This window comes from Rana temporaria, chromosome 8, assembly GCF_905171775.1.
Source record: "Rana temporaria chromosome 8, aRanTem1.1, whole genome shotgun sequence".
NCBI lineage: Eukaryota > Metazoa > Chordata > Amphibia > Anura > Ranidae > Rana > Rana temporaria.
The window spans coordinates 117,301-134,388 of NC_053496.1; the positions used below are offsets into that span (position 1 = coordinate 117,301).

The 17,088-nt window shown below is 53.3% G+C and overlaps 1 protein-coding gene across 1 annotated transcript in view; it reads left to right on the forward strand.

The window, feature by feature from the left end:
* LOC120946598 (myeloid leukemia factor 2-like) overlaps nt 1–15,863 on the forward strand; it is a 42,688-nt gene extending 26,825 nt beyond the window's left edge. Inside the window, 4 exon segments of the mRNA XM_040361153.1 lie at nt 8,516–8,569; nt 13,607–13,738; nt 15,641–15,754; nt 15,756–15,863. Coding sequence (XP_040217087.1) covers nt 8,516–8,569; nt 13,607–13,738; nt 15,641–15,754; nt 15,756–15,848 — 393 coding nt within the window. The 3' untranslated portion in view covers nt 15,849–15,863.
* The last annotated feature ends 1,225 nt before the right edge of the window (nt 15,864–17,088 follow it).

Consider the following 17,088-nt stretch of genomic DNA (forward strand, 5'->3'; position numbering starts at 1 on the left):
ACTTTGCAGATCGCACAAAGACTTGGGGACTGACCGGCGTGTGATCTTAAGACCCGGTGGCATACCTGAGTCTGAAGCAGTTGCCAAGGGAGGTCAGTCACGCCAAACGGAGTTAACCTCGGACTAAAAGCTCTGAACCCGTCAACCCTACTGGACCAGGGAAGGTCCAACCGGGTTTGCCGGAGCAGGGAGAAAAAGGGGGGCCATTGTGATGCAATTGCCTATATGCTTCAGTCTAATTCTCCCTGCTAACTTAATGCTGTGGGTTAGAGGTAACAGGTGTTCATGTGTGATTCATCTCTCTCTGTAAAGACTGTTCATGTTAAATAAGGCTAGCTTTTGAAAGGCCTTTAATTGTGTGACAACGCTGTCTACAACCTAGTGATTCTCAGAGGTGTTAATAGGTGTCAAACTGGAAGCAGACGAAACGTCTGCTTAGGAAACTCGTGTGTGAAGGTGGTTTGTTGTTTAAAGCGGTAGTTCACCCTCTCGTACTTGATTTTACCATCGAGACAGGCATTGTAGCGCGAGCTACAGTATGCCTGTCCCGATTTTTTTAACCCCGTACTCACCTCGTAGTCGTCCATCGTAGATTTCGGCTCCCGCGGGGAATGGGCGTGCCTATGGAGAGGGAGGATGATTGACGGCCGGCCCTGGCACGTCACTCTCCCCGAAGACAGCCGGAGTAGGTCTCGGCTCTTCACGGCGCGTGCGCACAGGCTATGCGCACGCGTCGTGAAGACCAAGCCTATTTCGGCTATTTCCGGAGAAGCGTGACGCGCCAGAGCCGGCCGTCAATCATCCTCCGTCTCCAGAGGCACGCCCATTCCCCGGTATCTTCGATGGACGACTACAAGGTGAGTATGGGGGAAAAAATTCGGGACAGGCATACTGTAGCTCGCGCTACAATGCCTGATTTAAAGGTAAAAGAAAAAAAATTATTTTTTTTCCCGTCGATAGGGTGAACCCCCGCTTTAAGGAATGTGCAGTGATTAGACATGATAATTGTCGGTCGGTGCCGACCTGTCTAGAATGTTTTAGTAATTAGCCTTAGTGTGTGATTGGGTTGGGTGGAGATTTCATTGTTGCTTCAATGTCTTGGACTGTATAAAAAGCTGAGAAGAAAACCATTAAAGTCTGTGTTGTTCCAGCAGTAAGCTTGGCATGTGTGGCTTTCTGGGCGACTCCAGGGATATCCCTCCTCGTGGAATATTGGGGTGATTTTCGTTATGGGAAGAAGGGAACGTTGACGGGGATATCATACCGATACCGTCACAGTAATCAATTCCCCAAAAAACTGAGTGCAGGAGCCGTTTCCAAAGTCGCTGTGGCTTAAGTCGCAACGGTTCCATTACAGCATTGGGGTGCAACTTGTCATGCAATTTTTTTTTTTTAACGGTCAAATCGCACCGGTGTGAACCAGGGCGTAAACCCTCCTATCCTTTACAATCAAGGAAGCTGCTTCTGTTTGATCTGCCACTGCCACTGTGCTGCTCATGTGAGTGAGTGAAAAACTTGTATAGCGCTGCACATGCAAACTAAATCACCTCTTGGCACTCGTTTGTCCATTTCTCCTTTGAACTCAAAAGAGATGAGTTTTGATCTTTCTCCTAAAGGTCAGGTGATTCTCCTCCAACCGAATGCTGGTTTGTAGAGCGTTCCATAGTCTGGGGCTCTGGAGCGCAAATCTTCTTTGGACTTGTATTTGGCTTTGGGTATCTGGAGGAGGTTTTGATTGGTGGATCGCAGAATGTGATTGGGGTTATGGGCTTTTCGTTTTTCGCATAGATATTGGGGGGCGTTGCCTTGAATACACTTATGTATTAGGCAGAGAGCCTTGAAAGTGATTCTGTCTTTTACCGGGAACCAATGAAGGGATCTCGGTGAAGGGATCTCGGTGAAGGGATCTCGGTGAAGGGATCTCGGTGAAGGGATATCGGTGAAGGGCTCTCGGTGAAGGGATCTCGGTGAAGGGCTCTCGGTGAAGGGCTCTCGGTGAAGGGCTCTCGGTGAAGGGCTCTCGGTGAAGGGCTCTGGTGAAGGCTCTCGGTGAAGGGCTCTCGGTGAAGGGCTCTCGGTGAAGGGCTCTCGGTGAAGGGCTCTCGGTGAAGGGCTCTCGGTGAAGGGCTCTCGGTGAAGGGATCTCGGTGAAGGGATCTCGGTGAAGGGATCTCTCTCAGTGAAGGGATCTCAGTGATGTCAGTGACGGGATGTCAGTGACGGGATGTCAGTGACGGGATCTCAGTGAAGGGATCTCAGTGAAGGGATCTCAGTGAAGGGATCTCAGTGAAGGGATCTCGGTGAAGGGATCTCGGTGAAGGGATCTCGGTGAAGGGATCTCAGTGAAGGGGAGATTGATTCCCATGTTTTTTTCCCAGTCACTAGTCGAGCGGCCGTATTTTGAACGACTTGCAGACGAGTGATTTGGTATTTGGGGAGTCCTAGATAGAGGGCATTTGCGTAGTCCAGTCTGGAATTCACGATTGTTCCCACCACGACTGCAATGTCCTCTTTTGGGATAAATGGGAGGAGTCTGCGTAGTAGGCGCAGCAGATGTTGGGATCCGCTGACTACTGACCCTATTTGTGCTTCCATTGTCATGTGGGTGTCGAAGATGACTCCGAGACTTTTGACTTTGGTGCTAGGGGTGATGATTTTACCCAGAATGGGCGGGGGGGGTCCAAGTTGTTGCGGGATGATTCTTTTGATTGGCGTGGAACAGAAGAAGTTCTGTTTTCGATCCGTTGAGTTTAAGATAACTTTGTCATCCAGTTTTCTATCAAAGAGAGACATTTCTCTAGACCGAGATAATGATCCTTTTTGTTGCAGATGCAAAAATACAGTTGTGTGTCGTCTGCATAGGAGTGGTAAAGTAACTTCTGGTAACTGATGATTTCAAAGAGAGGGGGAAGATAGATATTGAACAGCACAGGCGACAGAGGGGATCCCTGAGGGACTCCGCATGACACCGTACGTTTTTCAGAAGCGAAAGGTCCCAGTTTCACTATTTGTGATCGGTTTTCCAAAAGGAGGAGAACCAGGACAGGTCACCTTCCACGACTCCGGCTACTTCAGTTAGCCGAGTCAGTAGTGGTTTGTGGTCTACAGTGTCAAAAGCCGCGCTTGGTCCAACAGTACTAGAAGAGAAGATTCTCCTTTGTCTGTGGCCTCGAGAACATCATCCCATATTTTGAGCAATGCTGTTTCTGTCCCGTGTCCGGGACGGAAGCCTGATTGAAATCGATCGAGCAAATTATGGGTATCTAGATGCTGTTGCAGCTGTTGTACCACTACTTTCTCCATTACCTTGGAGAGGACGTTTAGGCCTGTTATGGGACGGCAGTGTTTTGGGTCTTTGGGGTCGAGGGGGTTTCTTTAAGATGGCTTTGATTATGCCTTGTTTCAACTGGGAGGGCACTATGCCTTCCTTGAAGGACTGGTTTATAAGCTGCGTGATAGGTGGTGCCAGGATATTGGCACATTCCTTCAGCAGTTTAGTGGGGATGATATCATTAGGCGCTGTGCTGTCTCGCAGAGTACCGATGATATTGTTGGTGGCCTCGATTGGGGATGGGTTTAAGAGTGAACTTTATTGATTGTGGTGAGTTTATGTGGGTATTGGGTGAGTGATTTGAGGGCAGGGTTAGAGGGGGTACTGTTTTTTGCTGAATGATTTCACTGATTTCTTCAATTTTGTTAACAAAGTAATCCAATAATTCATTGCAAAATTCTTGGGTATCAGAATTGGGGGCTTACAGACTGGATTCATGGTCTGGGTGACCAGCTTGAAGAGTTCACGAGGGCGGTTTAGGGCATTGGTGATAGCATTGGAAAAATGCTTTTTTTGGATTTGAAGATTTCCTTATGATATTTTTTTGTTATTGCCTTGTAGATGATATGGTTTTCCTCTGAAGAGCTTCTTTTCCAGGCGGCTTCCGCTCTTCTGCCGTCTTGCTTCAGCAAGGACAGCTGATCGTTAAACCAGCTGGAGTTGTTTTTTCGGATGCAGGTTTTGCATTTTGGCGCTACTAAGTCGGCTGACTGTAGTAGAGCTGTGTTGATGGCATCCAGGGTTTCTGTGGCTGTTTGATGTAGTTGATTGTTTTTATTTTATTCCCTAATGTAGTTTTGAAGAGCTCTGAATGGAGCTTCTTCAGAGATCTGGTCCAGTGTGTTGTCACCGGTTTTAGCCTTTTTGTTAGGGGTGGCGTTTTTGGTAATTATGAATTTAATTACATGGTGGTCAGTCCATGGTAACGGCTCATTTTTCAGATTGTTTATTTCCAGATCTTGTCTGAAAATAAGATCGAGCGTATGACCTGAAGCATGTGTGGGCCCACATTCTAGTTGTTGCAGCCCTAATTGTTCCAAATGGGTGATGCAGGCGTCGGCAACAGGATCCTGTGGGGCGTTTGCCCAGAGGTTAAAGTCCCCCAGCAGCAGAAGATGTTTGCTGTTTAGGGTATAAGTGGAAATGAACTCTGTCAAAGGTGAGAGAAGCTGCGATTTTGGACCTGGTGGTCTATAGCAGAGAAGAATATGGACGGTTTCCTGGGGATTAGTTTGCAGAGTGAGAGTTTCCATGAATGGAAGAGGGTTTTGAAGGCCTGGTTTAGTGATCGCGATGTGAAACTTGTGGATCACCGCCAGGCCTCCTCCTCTTTGCCCCACTCTGTAGATCTGGTTTAGTGATCGCGATGTGAAACTTGTGGATCACCGCCAGGCCTCCTCCTCTTTGCCCCACTCTGTAGATCAGGTTTAGTGAGCGAGAGGTGAGTCTTGTGGATCACTGCCAGGCCTCCTCCTCTTTGCCCCTCTCTGTAGATCAGGTTTAGTGAGCGAGAGGTGAGTCTTGTGGATCCCGCCAGGCCCCTCCTCTTTGCCCCTCTCTGTAGATCAGGTTTAGTGAGCGAGAGGTGAGTCTTGTGGATCACCGCCAGGCCTCCTCCTCTTTGCCCCACTCTGTAGATCAGGTTTAGTGAGGAGAGGTGAGTCTTGTCGATCACCGCCAGGCCTCCTCCTCTTTGCCCCTCTCTGTAGATCAGGTTTAGTGAGCGAGAGGTGATCTTGTGGATCAACGCCAGGCCTCCTCCTCTTTGCCCACTCTGTAGATCAGGTTTAGTGAGGGAGAGGTGAGTCTTGTCGATCACCGCCAGGCCTCCTCCTCTTTGCCCCACTCTGTAGATCAGGTTTAGTGAGCGAGAGGTGAGTCTTGTGGATCACCGCCAGGCCTCTTCCTCTTTGCCGCACTCTGTAGATCAGGTTTAGTGATCGAGAGGTGAGTCTTGTGGATCACCGCCAGGCCTCCTCCTCTTTGCCCCACTCTGTAGATCAGGTTTAGAGTGATCGAGAGGTGAGTCTTGTGGATCACCGCCAGGCCTCCTCCTCTTTGCCCCACTCTGTAGATCAGGTTTAGTGACGAGAGGTGAGTCTTGTGGATCACCGCCAGGCCTCTTCCTCTTTGCCCCACTCTGTAGATCAGGTTTAGTGATCGAGAGGTGAGTCTTGTGGATCACCGCCAGGCCTCTTCCTCTTTGCCCCACTCTGTAGATCAGGTTTAGTGAGCGAGAGGTGAGCCTTGTGGATCACCGCCAGGCCTCCTCCTCTTTGCCCCACTCTGTAGATCAGGTTTAGTGAGCGAGAGGTGAGCCTTGTGGATCACCGCCAGGCCTCCTCCTCTTTGCCCCACTCTGTAGATCAGGTTTAGTGAGCGAGAGTGAGTCTTGTGGATCACCGCCAGGCCTCCTCTTTGCCCCACTCTGTAGATCAGGTTTAGTGAGCGAGAGGTGAGCCTTGTGGATCACCGCCAGGCCTCCTCCTCTTTGCCCCACTCTGTAGATCAGGTTTAGTGAGCGAGAGGTGAGCTTGTGGATCACCGCCAGGCCTCCTCCTCTTTGCCCCACTCTGTAGATCAGGTTTTTGAGCGAGAGGAGAGGTGAGTCTTGTGGATCACCGCCAGGCCTCCTCCTCTTTGCCCCACTCTGTAGATCAGGTTTAGTGAGGAGAGGTGAGTCTTGTGGATCACCGCCAGGCCTCCCCTCTTTGCCCCACTCTGTAGATCAGGTTTATTGAGCGAGAGGTGAGTCTTGTGGATCACCGCCAGGCCTCCTCCTCTTTGCCCCACTCTGTAGATCAGGTTTAGTGAGTGAGAGGTGAGTCTTGTAGATCACCGCCAGGCCTCCTCCTCTTTGCCCCACTCTGTAGATCAGGTTTAGTGAGCGAGAGGTGAGTCTTGTGGATCACCGCCAGGCCTCCTCCTCTTTGCCCCACTCTGTAGATCAGGTTTAGTGAGCGAGAGGTGAGCCTTGTGGATCACCGCCAGGCCTCCTCCTCTTTGCCCCACTCTGTAGATCAGGTTTAGTGAGCGAGAGGTGAGTCTTGTGGATCACCGCCAGGCCTCCTCCTCTTTGCCCCACTCTGTAGATCAGGTTTAGAGATCGAGAGGTGAGTCTTGTAGATCACCACGCCAGGCCTCCTCCTCTTTGCCCCACTCTGTTTTCAGTTATAATACGATAGTTTTCTGGCACCAGTTCTCCGAGAATGGTGTTAGTCGGCTGTGAGCCAGCTTTCTGTGATAAAGAGGCAGTCTAAATCGTATTGCAGGATGAAATTATGGATTTCTAATCAATGTTTTACTGCCGATCTTGTGTTGATCAAAGTGCATGATATGTGTTTAGGGTGTGGTAAGTGGCTGAATTTTTTGGGAGTCGATCGATTCTCAACAGTTGCTCAATTCTTAGAGCTTTTTTGGTGACGGCTGGCAATATTGCGGCAAACCTAAATGGTATCTGCAGAATATCTCAGATTAACCATAGTTGCCGAATGCCGGGGGGGGGGGGGGGACAGGGGTTAAGGGGGGATGGCGGTGGGAAGGAAGATTCCACGAAATCCTCCCTCCCTGGTTGATCCAGAGGAAGGTAAAAAAAAAACGTAGCCGTGCTATGCCAATGTGCAGCGGCCGGGGGGAAAAAATTCCTTCATGATCCCTGAAGGGCAATCGGGCGAACCCTGGATCAAGTTGTGGGGGATGGAAGGGGGGGGGGAGTGAGTGGGGATGCCCCAGTGCTGGATGGGGATCCTCCTGTAGCCCAAGAAGAGGGGGGGGGGGGTTTAAAGTAGTTGGGGGAGATTGCTGGGTGTAAGTGCAGCGTGCCAACTAGGCCGCGGGTGAAACCGCGGTCTTTCCTACTTGCGGTCGCCGCAAATTGTTCCAGGAGGTGGCGGGGGTGCACAGGGGCCCAGGTATGGTTATGGCCCGCTGGAAAACTGAGGCTGGGTGGTGGCGGGCGGATGCCTCAGTAACGGCTAGTAGTTGGGGGAGATTGCTAGGTGTTTGGTGCGGCACGCCGACTAGGCCGCGGGTGAAGCCGCGGTCTTTCCTAGTCGCGGGCGCCGAGAAACGTTCCAGGAAGGGGGGCGGGGGCCTTGGTATGATTATGGCCAGCTGGAGCTGGGGCGGGGAGGTGGCGGGGGGATGCCTCAGTAACGGCTAGTGGTGTGGGGGTAAGGTGAAAAGGACGGCCGCCAGCGGTCCCAAGGGAAGGTGGAATGGCCCTGAGAAACAGGGGCTTACCTTACCGGGCTCTCCGGGAGGTGATGCTTGCGGAGCAAGGAGGGAGGCTCGGGGGAAGGAGGAAAGTCCTGGGTGCTTATGGTAGCAGATGTTGTCGCAAGGACTAGGACTAGGAGGAACTGGATGCTGCTGTTTGTTGTTTGCCGCTGGGGGCTAGGAGGAAAAAAGCCTGCCTGACTGACTGTCAAAGCTTGTCTCTGGGTGAGAGCAGACTCGTCGGGAAGCGTCCTACTCCACCAGCTGACTCGCACTGACTATGGTCTGGTTTGGGATCGGTTATGACGCCGGCCATCTGATGGCTTGACAGTTTGGTTGAGGACACAATCAAATGTGACATTTGGCAATCCCAGCATTCCAGGAATGTAACTTTTTTTTTTTTTTTTTTTTAAACCGTTAAATCAATGGGTTTTATTTCTGCTATATGATTTACTTCTGCTCAGGGGCTCTGGGCTTCAGCAAAATGGCCGCCGCCAGCAAGAAGAAACGGGAACAGCACTGGAGGCAATTTACAGCACAATTGGCAAGATTTGCAGTTGTAAAGTGGCTGTAAAGGCTGAAGGTGAATTCAAGGTGCAGCTCCCCCCAACCCACTCCCCCCCCAATACTCACCTGAGCTCCTTTTTGATCCAGCGGTGTGCACGAGAGGCTCTGCTCTCCGCGACTGCCAATAAGGAGAGAGGGGGCGGGGCCAAGCCACGGCTCAGTGTGTGACTGGACACGCAGAGCAGCAGCTCAGGAGCGAGCCTGACTGGGGGGGCCCCCATAGCAAGCTGCTTGATTGGAGGGAGGGGCCAGGAGCGCTGGCGGGGGACCTGAGAAGAGGAGGATCGGGGCTGCTCTGTGCAAAACCATTACTGAGCTGGAAAGTAGAACATGATTGTTATTTTTTGTGTTTATCAGTGTAAGTTGTGTGACGAGACGTCTTCCTTTGTTCCTCTCTAGGGGGGCGGATTCATGGACATGTTTGGATTGATGAACGATCTTATGGGAGGTATGGTGAGTATGTTTGTATCTTATTACTTTTCCTATACTCTAGAGCACATCTGTCAAACACAAGGGCCGGGGCCAAATCAGGCCCGCCAGGCTTCTTCATGTGGCCCTCACACCCAGTTATTCAGCTGGGATGTTGCAAAACTCTACTGTGCATAGTGTGCCCCTAAATCTGTCTCTCTGTACACGGCACCCCCCCTGAACTCTGCGCACGGCACCCCCCTGAACTCTGCGCACGGCACCCCCCTGAACTCTGCGCACGGCACCCCCCTGAACTCTGCGCACGGCACCCCCCTGAACTCTGCGCACGGCACCCCCCTGAACTCTGCGCTCTGCACACGGCACCCCCTGAACTCTGCGCTCTGCACACGGCACCCCCTGAACTCTGCGCTCTGCACACGGCACCCCCCTGAACTCTGCGCACGGCACCCCCCTTAACTCTGCGCACGGCACCCCCTTAACTCTGCGCACGGCACCCCCCTGAACTCTGCGCAACGGCACCCCCCCTAAACTCTGTACATGGCACCCCCCCTGAACTCTGCGCTCGGCACACGGCACCCCCCCCTTAACTCTGCGCTCGGCACACGGCCCCCCCCCTGAACTCGGCACACGGCACCCCCCCTTAACTCTGCGCTCGGCATGTAGGACATCCCAGATACAATCAGCCCTTGGATGGCAACCATACTGCTGATGCGGCCCGCAATGAAATTGAGTATGACACCCTTGCTCTAGAGTGTGGTCCTTGCAGCTACCTCTTCTTTCTTCTTATAACTCCCTTCACTTTCCACACACTTCAGAGACACGCCCTCTGGTCATTACACCCATAAGAGCTTGTTGGCTATCCCATTCCCAAACCAGGATTACGGAGTTGATCAACCCCCCCCCCCCCCTTTGCAGTCATTACAACCTCCACTCTTCTGGGAAGGCTTTTCCTGGACATGTTGGAGGGTGTTTGCGGGAATTTGTCATACACGGGGGAGTGTGCATGTCAGCCACTTCCTGTCCTCATACACGGGGGAGTGTGCATGTCAGCCACTTCCTGTCCTCGTACACGGGGAGTGTGCATGTCAGCCACTTCCTGTCCTCATACATGGGGGAGTGTGCATGTCAGCCACTTCCTGTCCTCGTACACGGGGGAGTGTGCATGTCAGCCACTTCCTGTCCTCATACATGGGGGAATGTGCATGTCAGCCACTTCCTGTCCTCATACACGGGGAAGTGTGCATGTCAGTCACTTCCTGTCCTCATACACGGGGGAGTGTGCATGTCAGCCACTTCCTGTCCTCATACATGGGGGAATGTGCATGTCAGCCACTTCCTGTCCTCATACACGGGGAAGTGTGCATGTCAGTCACTTCCTGTCCTCATACACGGGGAAGTGTGCATGTCAGTCACTTCCTGTCCTCATACACGGGGAAGTGTGCATGTCAGCCACTTCCTGTCCTCGTACACGGGGGAGTGTGCATGTCAGCCACTTCCTGTCCTCGTACACGGGGGAGTGTGCATGTCAGCCGCTTCCTGTCCTCATACATGGGGGAGTGTGCATGTCAGCCGCTTCCTGTCCTCATACACGGGGAGTGTGCATGTCAGCCGCTTCCTGTCCTCATACACGGGGGAGTGTGCATGTCAGCCACTTCCTGTCCTCGTACACGGGGGAGTGTGCATGTCAGCCACTTCCTGTCCTCATACACGGGGAGTGTGCATGTCAGCCACTTCCTGTCCTCGTACACGGGGGAGTGTGCATGTCAGCCACTTCCTGTCCTCATACACGGGGGAGTGTGCATGTCAGCCACTTCCTGTCCTCGTACACGGGGGAGTGTGCATGTCAGCCACTTCCTGTCCTCATACACGGGGGAGTGTGCATGTCAGCACTTCCTGTCCTCGTACACGGGGGAGTGTGCATGTCAGCCACTTCCTGTCCTCATACACGGGGGAGTGTGCATGTCAGCCACTTCCTGTCCTCATACATGGGGGAGTGTGCATGTCAGCCACTTCCTGTCCTCATACATGGGGGAGTGTGCATGTCAGCCACTTCCTGTCCTCATACATGGGGAGTGTGCATGTCAGCCACTTCCTGTCCTCGTACACGGGGGAGTGTGCATGTCAGCCACTTCCTGTCCTCATACACGGGGGAGTGTGCATGTCAGCCACTTCCTGTCCTCATACACGGGGGAGTGTGCATGTCAGCCACTTCCTGTCCTCGTACACGGGGGAGTGTGCATGTCGGCCACTTCCTGTCCTCGTACACGGGGGAGTGTGCATGTCGGCCACTTCCTGTCCTCGTACACGGGGGAGTGTGCATGTCGGCCACTTCCTGTCCTCGTACACGGGGGAGTGTGCATGTCGGCCACTTCCTGTCCTCGTACACGGGGGAGTGTGCATGTCGGCCACTTCCTGTCCTCGTACACGGGGGAGTGTGCATGTCAGCCACTTCCTGTCCTCGTACATGGGGGAGTGTGCATGTCAGCCACTTCCTGTCCTCATACATGGGGGAGTGTGCATGTCAGCCACTTCCTGTCCTCGTACACGGGGGAGTGTGCATGTCAGCCACTTCCTGTCCTCATACACGGGGGAGTGTGCATGTCAGCCACTTCCTGTCCTCATACATGGGGGAGTGTGCATGTCAGCCACTTCCTGTCCTCATACATGGGGGAGTGTGCATGTCAGCCACTTCCTGTCCTCATACATGGGGGAGTGTGCATGTCAGCCACTTCCTGTCCTCGTACACGGGGAGTGTGCATGTCAGCCACTTCCTGTCCTCATACACGGGGGAGTGTGCATGACAGCCACTTCCTGTCCTCATACACGGGGGAGTGTGCATGTCAGCCACTTCCTGTCCTCGTACACGGGGGAGTGTGCATGTCGGCCACTTCCTGTCCTCGTACACGGGGGAGTGTGCATGTCGGCCACTTCCTGTCCTCGTACACGGGGGAGTGTGCATGTCGGCCACTTCCTGTCCTCGTACACGGGGGAGTGTGCATGTCAGCCACTTCCTGTCCTCGTACACGCGGGAGTGTGCATGTCAGCCACTTCCTGTCCTCGTACACGGGGGAGTGTGCATGTCAGCCACTTCCTGTCCTCGTACACGGGGGAGTGTGCATGTCAGCCACTTCCTGTCCTCTTACACGGGGGAGTGTGCATGTCAGCCACTTCCTGTCCTCGTACACGGGGGAGTGTGCATGTCAGCCACTTCCTGTCCTCGTACACGGGGGAGTGTGCATGTCAGCCACTTCCTGTCCTCGTACACGGGGGAGTGTGCATGTCAGCCACTTCCTGTCCTCGTACATGGGGGAGTGTGCATGTCAGCCACTTCCTGTCCTCGTACACGGGGGAGTGTGCATGTCAGCCACTTCCTGTCCTCATACATGGGGGAGTGTGCATGTCAGCCGCTTCCTGTCCTCATACACGGGGGAGTGTGCATGTCAGCCGCTTCCTGTCCTCATACATGGGGGAGTGTGCATGTCAGCCGCTTCCTGTCCTCATACACGGGGGAGTGTGCATGTCAGCCGCTTCCTGTCCTCATACACGGGGGAGTGTGCATGTCAGCCTCTTCCTGTCCTCCTACACGGGGGAGTGTGCATGTCAGCCACTTCCTGTCCTCTACACGGGGGAGTGTGCATGTCAGCCACTTCCTGTCCTGTCCTCATACACGGGGGAGTGTGCATGTCAGCCGCTTCCTGTCCTCATACATGGGGGAGTGTGCATGTCAGCCACTTCCTGTCCTCATACACGGGGAGTGTGCATGTCAGCCGCTTCCTGTCCTCATACACGGGGGAGTGTGCATGTCAGCCGCTTCCTGTCCTCATACACGGGGGAGTGTGCATGTCAGCCACTTCCTGTCCTCATACATGGGGGAATGTGCATGTCAGCCACTTCCTGTCCTCATACACGGGGGAGTGTGCATGTCAGCCACTTCCTGTCCTCTTACACGGGGGAGTGTGCATGTCAGCCACTTCCTGTCCTCGTACACGGGGGAGTGTGCATGTCAGCCACTTCCTGTCCTCATACATGGGGGAGTGTGCATGTCAGCCACTTCCTGTCCTCGTACACGGGGGAGTGTGCATGTCAGCCACTTCCTGTCCTCGTACACGGGGGAGTGTGCATGTCAGCCACTTCCTGTCCTCGTACACGGGGGAGTGTGCATGTCAGCCACTTCCTGTCCTCGTACACGGGGGAGTGTGCATGTCAGCCACTTCCTGTCCTCGTACACGGGGGAGTGTGCATGTCAGCCACTTCCTGTCCTCGTACATGGGGGAGTGTACATGTCAGCCACTTCCTGTCCTCATACATGGGGGAGTGTGCATGTCAGCCACTTCCTGTCCTCGTACACGGGGGAGTGTGCATGTCAGCCACTTCCTGTCCTCATACACGGGGGAGTGTGCATGTCAGCCACTTCCTGTCCTCGTACACGGGGGAGTGTGCATGTCAGCCACTTCCTGTCCTCGTACACGGGGGAGTGTGCATGTCAGCCACTTCCTGTCCTCGTACACGGGGGAGTGTGCATGTCAGCCACTTCCTGTCCTCGTACATGGGGGAGTGTACATGTCAGCCACTTCCTGTCCTCATACATGGGGGAGTGTGCATGTCAGCCACTTCCTGTCCTCGTACACGGGGGAGTGTGCATGTCAGCCACTTCCTGTCCTCGTACACGGGGGAGTGTGCATGTCAGCCACTTCCTGTCCTCATACACGGGGGAGTGTGCATGTCAGCCACTTCCTGTCCTCATACATGGGGGAGTGTGCATGTCAGCCACTTCCTGTCCTCGTACACGGGGGAGTGTGCATGTCAGCCACTTCCTGTCCTCATACACGGGGGAGTGTGCATGTCAGCCACTTCCTGTCCTCGTACACGGGGGAGTGTGCATGTCAGCCACTTCCTGTCCTCATACTCTCTCTCGCTCTCTATCTCTACTTCTCTCTCCTTTCTTCTCTCGCTCTCTCCACACATATATACACTTAATAAATCATTGCTTCTCATTACACTCCCCCCCCCCCCCCCGGGCTGTAAATATATTGATCAGTGTTTGCCGTTGTTTACCAACAGGAACAACTGTCCAGCGGGTCAAACTGTCAGACATTCTCTTCTTCCACGGTCATTTCCTACTCCAATATGTTGGGGAGCGGCACCCCTAAAGTATATCAGGAGACATCACAGACGTGCACCGCTCCCGGCGGGGTGAGTAATTCCCGAATCCTAGATATAGAAGATTGTGTCCAGATCATCGATCTCCAAACCTGCAAAGGGCCCGTTTATTATCCTTCAGAGAGGAATAGTGTCCCATCATTGGTGTCAGTGGGAGGAATAGTGTCCCATCATTGGTGTCAGGGGGGGGAATAGTGTCCCATCATTGGTGTCAGTGGGGGAATAGTGTCCCATCATTGGTGTCAGTGGGAGGAATAGTGTCCCATCATTGGTGTCAGTGGGAGGAATAGTGTCCCATCATTGGTGTCAGTGGGGGGAATAGTGTCCGATCATTGGTGTCAGTGGGGGGAATAGTGTCCCATCATTGGTGTCAGTGGGAGAAATAGTGTCCCATCATTGGTGTCAGTGGGAGGAATAGTGTCCCATCATTGGTGTCAGTGGGAGGAATAGTGTCCCATCATTGGTGTCAGTGGGAGGAATAGTGTCCCATCATTGGTGTCAGTGGGAGGAATAGTGTCCCATCATTGGTGTCAGTGGGAGGAATAGTGTCCCATCATTGGTGTCAGTGGGAGGAATAGTGTCCCATCATTGGTGTCAGTGGGAGGAATAGTGTCTCATCATTGGTGTCAGTGGGGGGAATAGTGTCCCATCATTGGTGTCAGTGGGAGGAATAGTGCCCCATCATTGGTGTCAGTGGGAGGAATAGTGCCCCATCATTGGTGTCAGTAGGAGGAATAGTGCCCCATCATTGGTGTCAGTGGGAGGAATAGTGTCCCCATCATTGGTGTCAGTGGGAGGAATAGTGTCCCATCATTGGTGTCAGTGGGAGGAATGGTGTCCCATCATTGGGGTCAGTGGGAGGAATAGTGTCCCATCATTGGTGTCAGTGGGAGGAATAGTGTCCCATCATTGGTGTCAGTGGGAGGAATAGTGACCCATCATTGGTGTCAGTGGGAGGAATAGTGTCCCATCATTGGTATAAGTGGGAGGAATAGTGTCCCATCATTGGTATCAGTGGGAGGAATAGTGTCCCATCATTGGTATCAGTGGGAGGAATAGTGTCCCATCATTGATATCATTGGGAGGAATAGTGTCCCATCATTGGTATCAGTGGGAGGAATAGTGTCCCATCATTGGTGTCAGTGGGGGGAATAGTGTCCCATCATTGGTGTCAGTGGGGGGGAATAGTGTCCCATCACTGGTGTCAGTGGGGGGGAATAGTGTCCCATCACTGGTGTCAGTGGGAGGAATAGTGTCCCATCATTGGCGTCAGTGGGAGGAATAGTGTCCCATCATTGGTGTCAGTGGGAGGAATAGTGTCCCCCATCATTGGTGTCAGTGGGAGGAATAGTGTCCCCTCCTTGGTGTCAGTGGGAGGAATAGTGTCCCATCATTGGTGTCAGTGGGAGGAATAGTGTCCCATCATTGGTATCAGTGGGAGGAATAGTGTCCCATCATTGGTGTCAGTGGGAGGAATAGTGTCCCATCATTGGTGTCAGTGGGAGGAATAGTGTCCCATCATTGGTGTCGGTGGGAGGAATAGTGTCCCATCATTGGTGTCAGTGGGGAGGAATAGTGTCCCATCATTGGTGTCGGTGGAAGGAATAGTGTCCCATCATTGGTGTCAGTGGGGGGAATAGTGTCCCATCATTGGGGTCAGTGGGAGGAATAGTGTCCCATCATTGGTGTCAGTGGGAGGAATAGTGTCCCATCATTGGTGTCAGTGGAGGAATAGTTCTCTAAGGGTTAGATAAAGGATAGCAAAGTGCTAAATCCGGCCCCTGGGCCGCAATTTGGAGACCCCTGGTCTAGCCCAAGCTCAGTTTTTAGCGAGTCATAGAAGCCAATAGGATTTCTCTTCCTCTGATGTGACGATCTCATTGGACGATGGAAGGTCGATCGATGTGTAATCTGCTCTTCTCTCCTGTCTGGCAGATTTGTGAGACGAGACGCACAATGCGGGATTCGGATAGCGGAATGGAACAGATGAGCATCGGTCACCATATTGGAGAGCGGGCGCACATCATGCAGCGCTCTCACAACCGTCGCGACGGGAGACCGCGAGGAGAGGCAGGAGTATATAAACATGGATGAAAGTAAGCTGTGCGCTCGGGTGGGTCTAGACATGAAAGCTTTTACCTGATTGGCTCCCCCTTACTGAGCCGGAGCGGCGGGATCCACGCCCGCGGCGCTCTGTACTAAAGCGGAAGTGGCCGGCGTTGGGGGCGTCAACCTCCTCAAACCTTCTGGAAGCTTCTGTCCACAGTCAAGTCGCTGGTCATGTGACCTAAGCTGAGGTCATGTGACACTGCCCATTCAGGGGGAGGTGACCGTGCTGAGAGCCCATCCCCCCCAGCAGGTTATACTGCCCAATCCCAGCTCCCCGCCCCCGCTACATTGGTGTCATTGCTGGAAGTGTGGCTCCTCCTATGAATCATGTGTCTGTGTTCAGGCCTGAGCGACCCGTCACTGGACCCAAATGCCACAAGAGGGCGGTGGCATCCGGGGGGGGGGGGGGGGGGCACCATTCACCCTGGGTCATCTCAGCCACCAGAACATACCCAGGGTGCACTCCTACCAAGGGGAGGTGGTGAGGGAGGAGCCAAGTAAATGTTACTGTGAGGGTGGCCAATCAGTAGGCAGCGTCCCTTCATGATGCATCGGCAGGTGACAGGAACTTTGGGCCAGATTCACGTAGAATCGCGGCGGCGTAACGTATCCTAGATACGTTGCACCACAGCAATTTTTCATCGCAAGTGCCTGATTCACCAAGCACTTGCGATGAAAACCTCCGCCCGCGGCCTCCGGCGCAAGGCGGGCCAATTCAAATGGGCGTGTGCCATTTAAATTAGGCGCGATCCCGCGCCGGACCTACATGCTCCGTTTCCTAACTCCCGCCATGCTTTGCGCGCCGTGACGTCATTTTTTTGAACGGTAATGCGCGTAGCGTACTTCCGTATTCCCGGACAGCTTACGCAAACGACGTTAATTTTTAAATTTCGACGCGCGGGAACGACGGCCATACTTTAGACAGCAATACACTTGCTGATTAAAGTTAAGGCACCAAAAAAAAAGTGTAACTTTGCGACGGGAAACTATACTAGCGGCGACGTAGCGAACGTGAAAAACCGTTGTGGATCGGCCGTAACTCCTAATTTGCATACGCGACGCTGGTTTACGACGCAAACTCCCCCCAGCGGCGGGCCGCGGTATTGCATCCTAAGATCCGACAGTGTAAAACAATTACGCCTGTCGGATCTTCTGGCTATCTATGCGTAACTAATTCTATGAACCAGCCGCATAGATAGAAACAGAGATACGCCGGCGTATCAGGAGAAACGCCGTCGTATTTCCACTGTGAATCTGGCCCTTTGTTTCTTTTT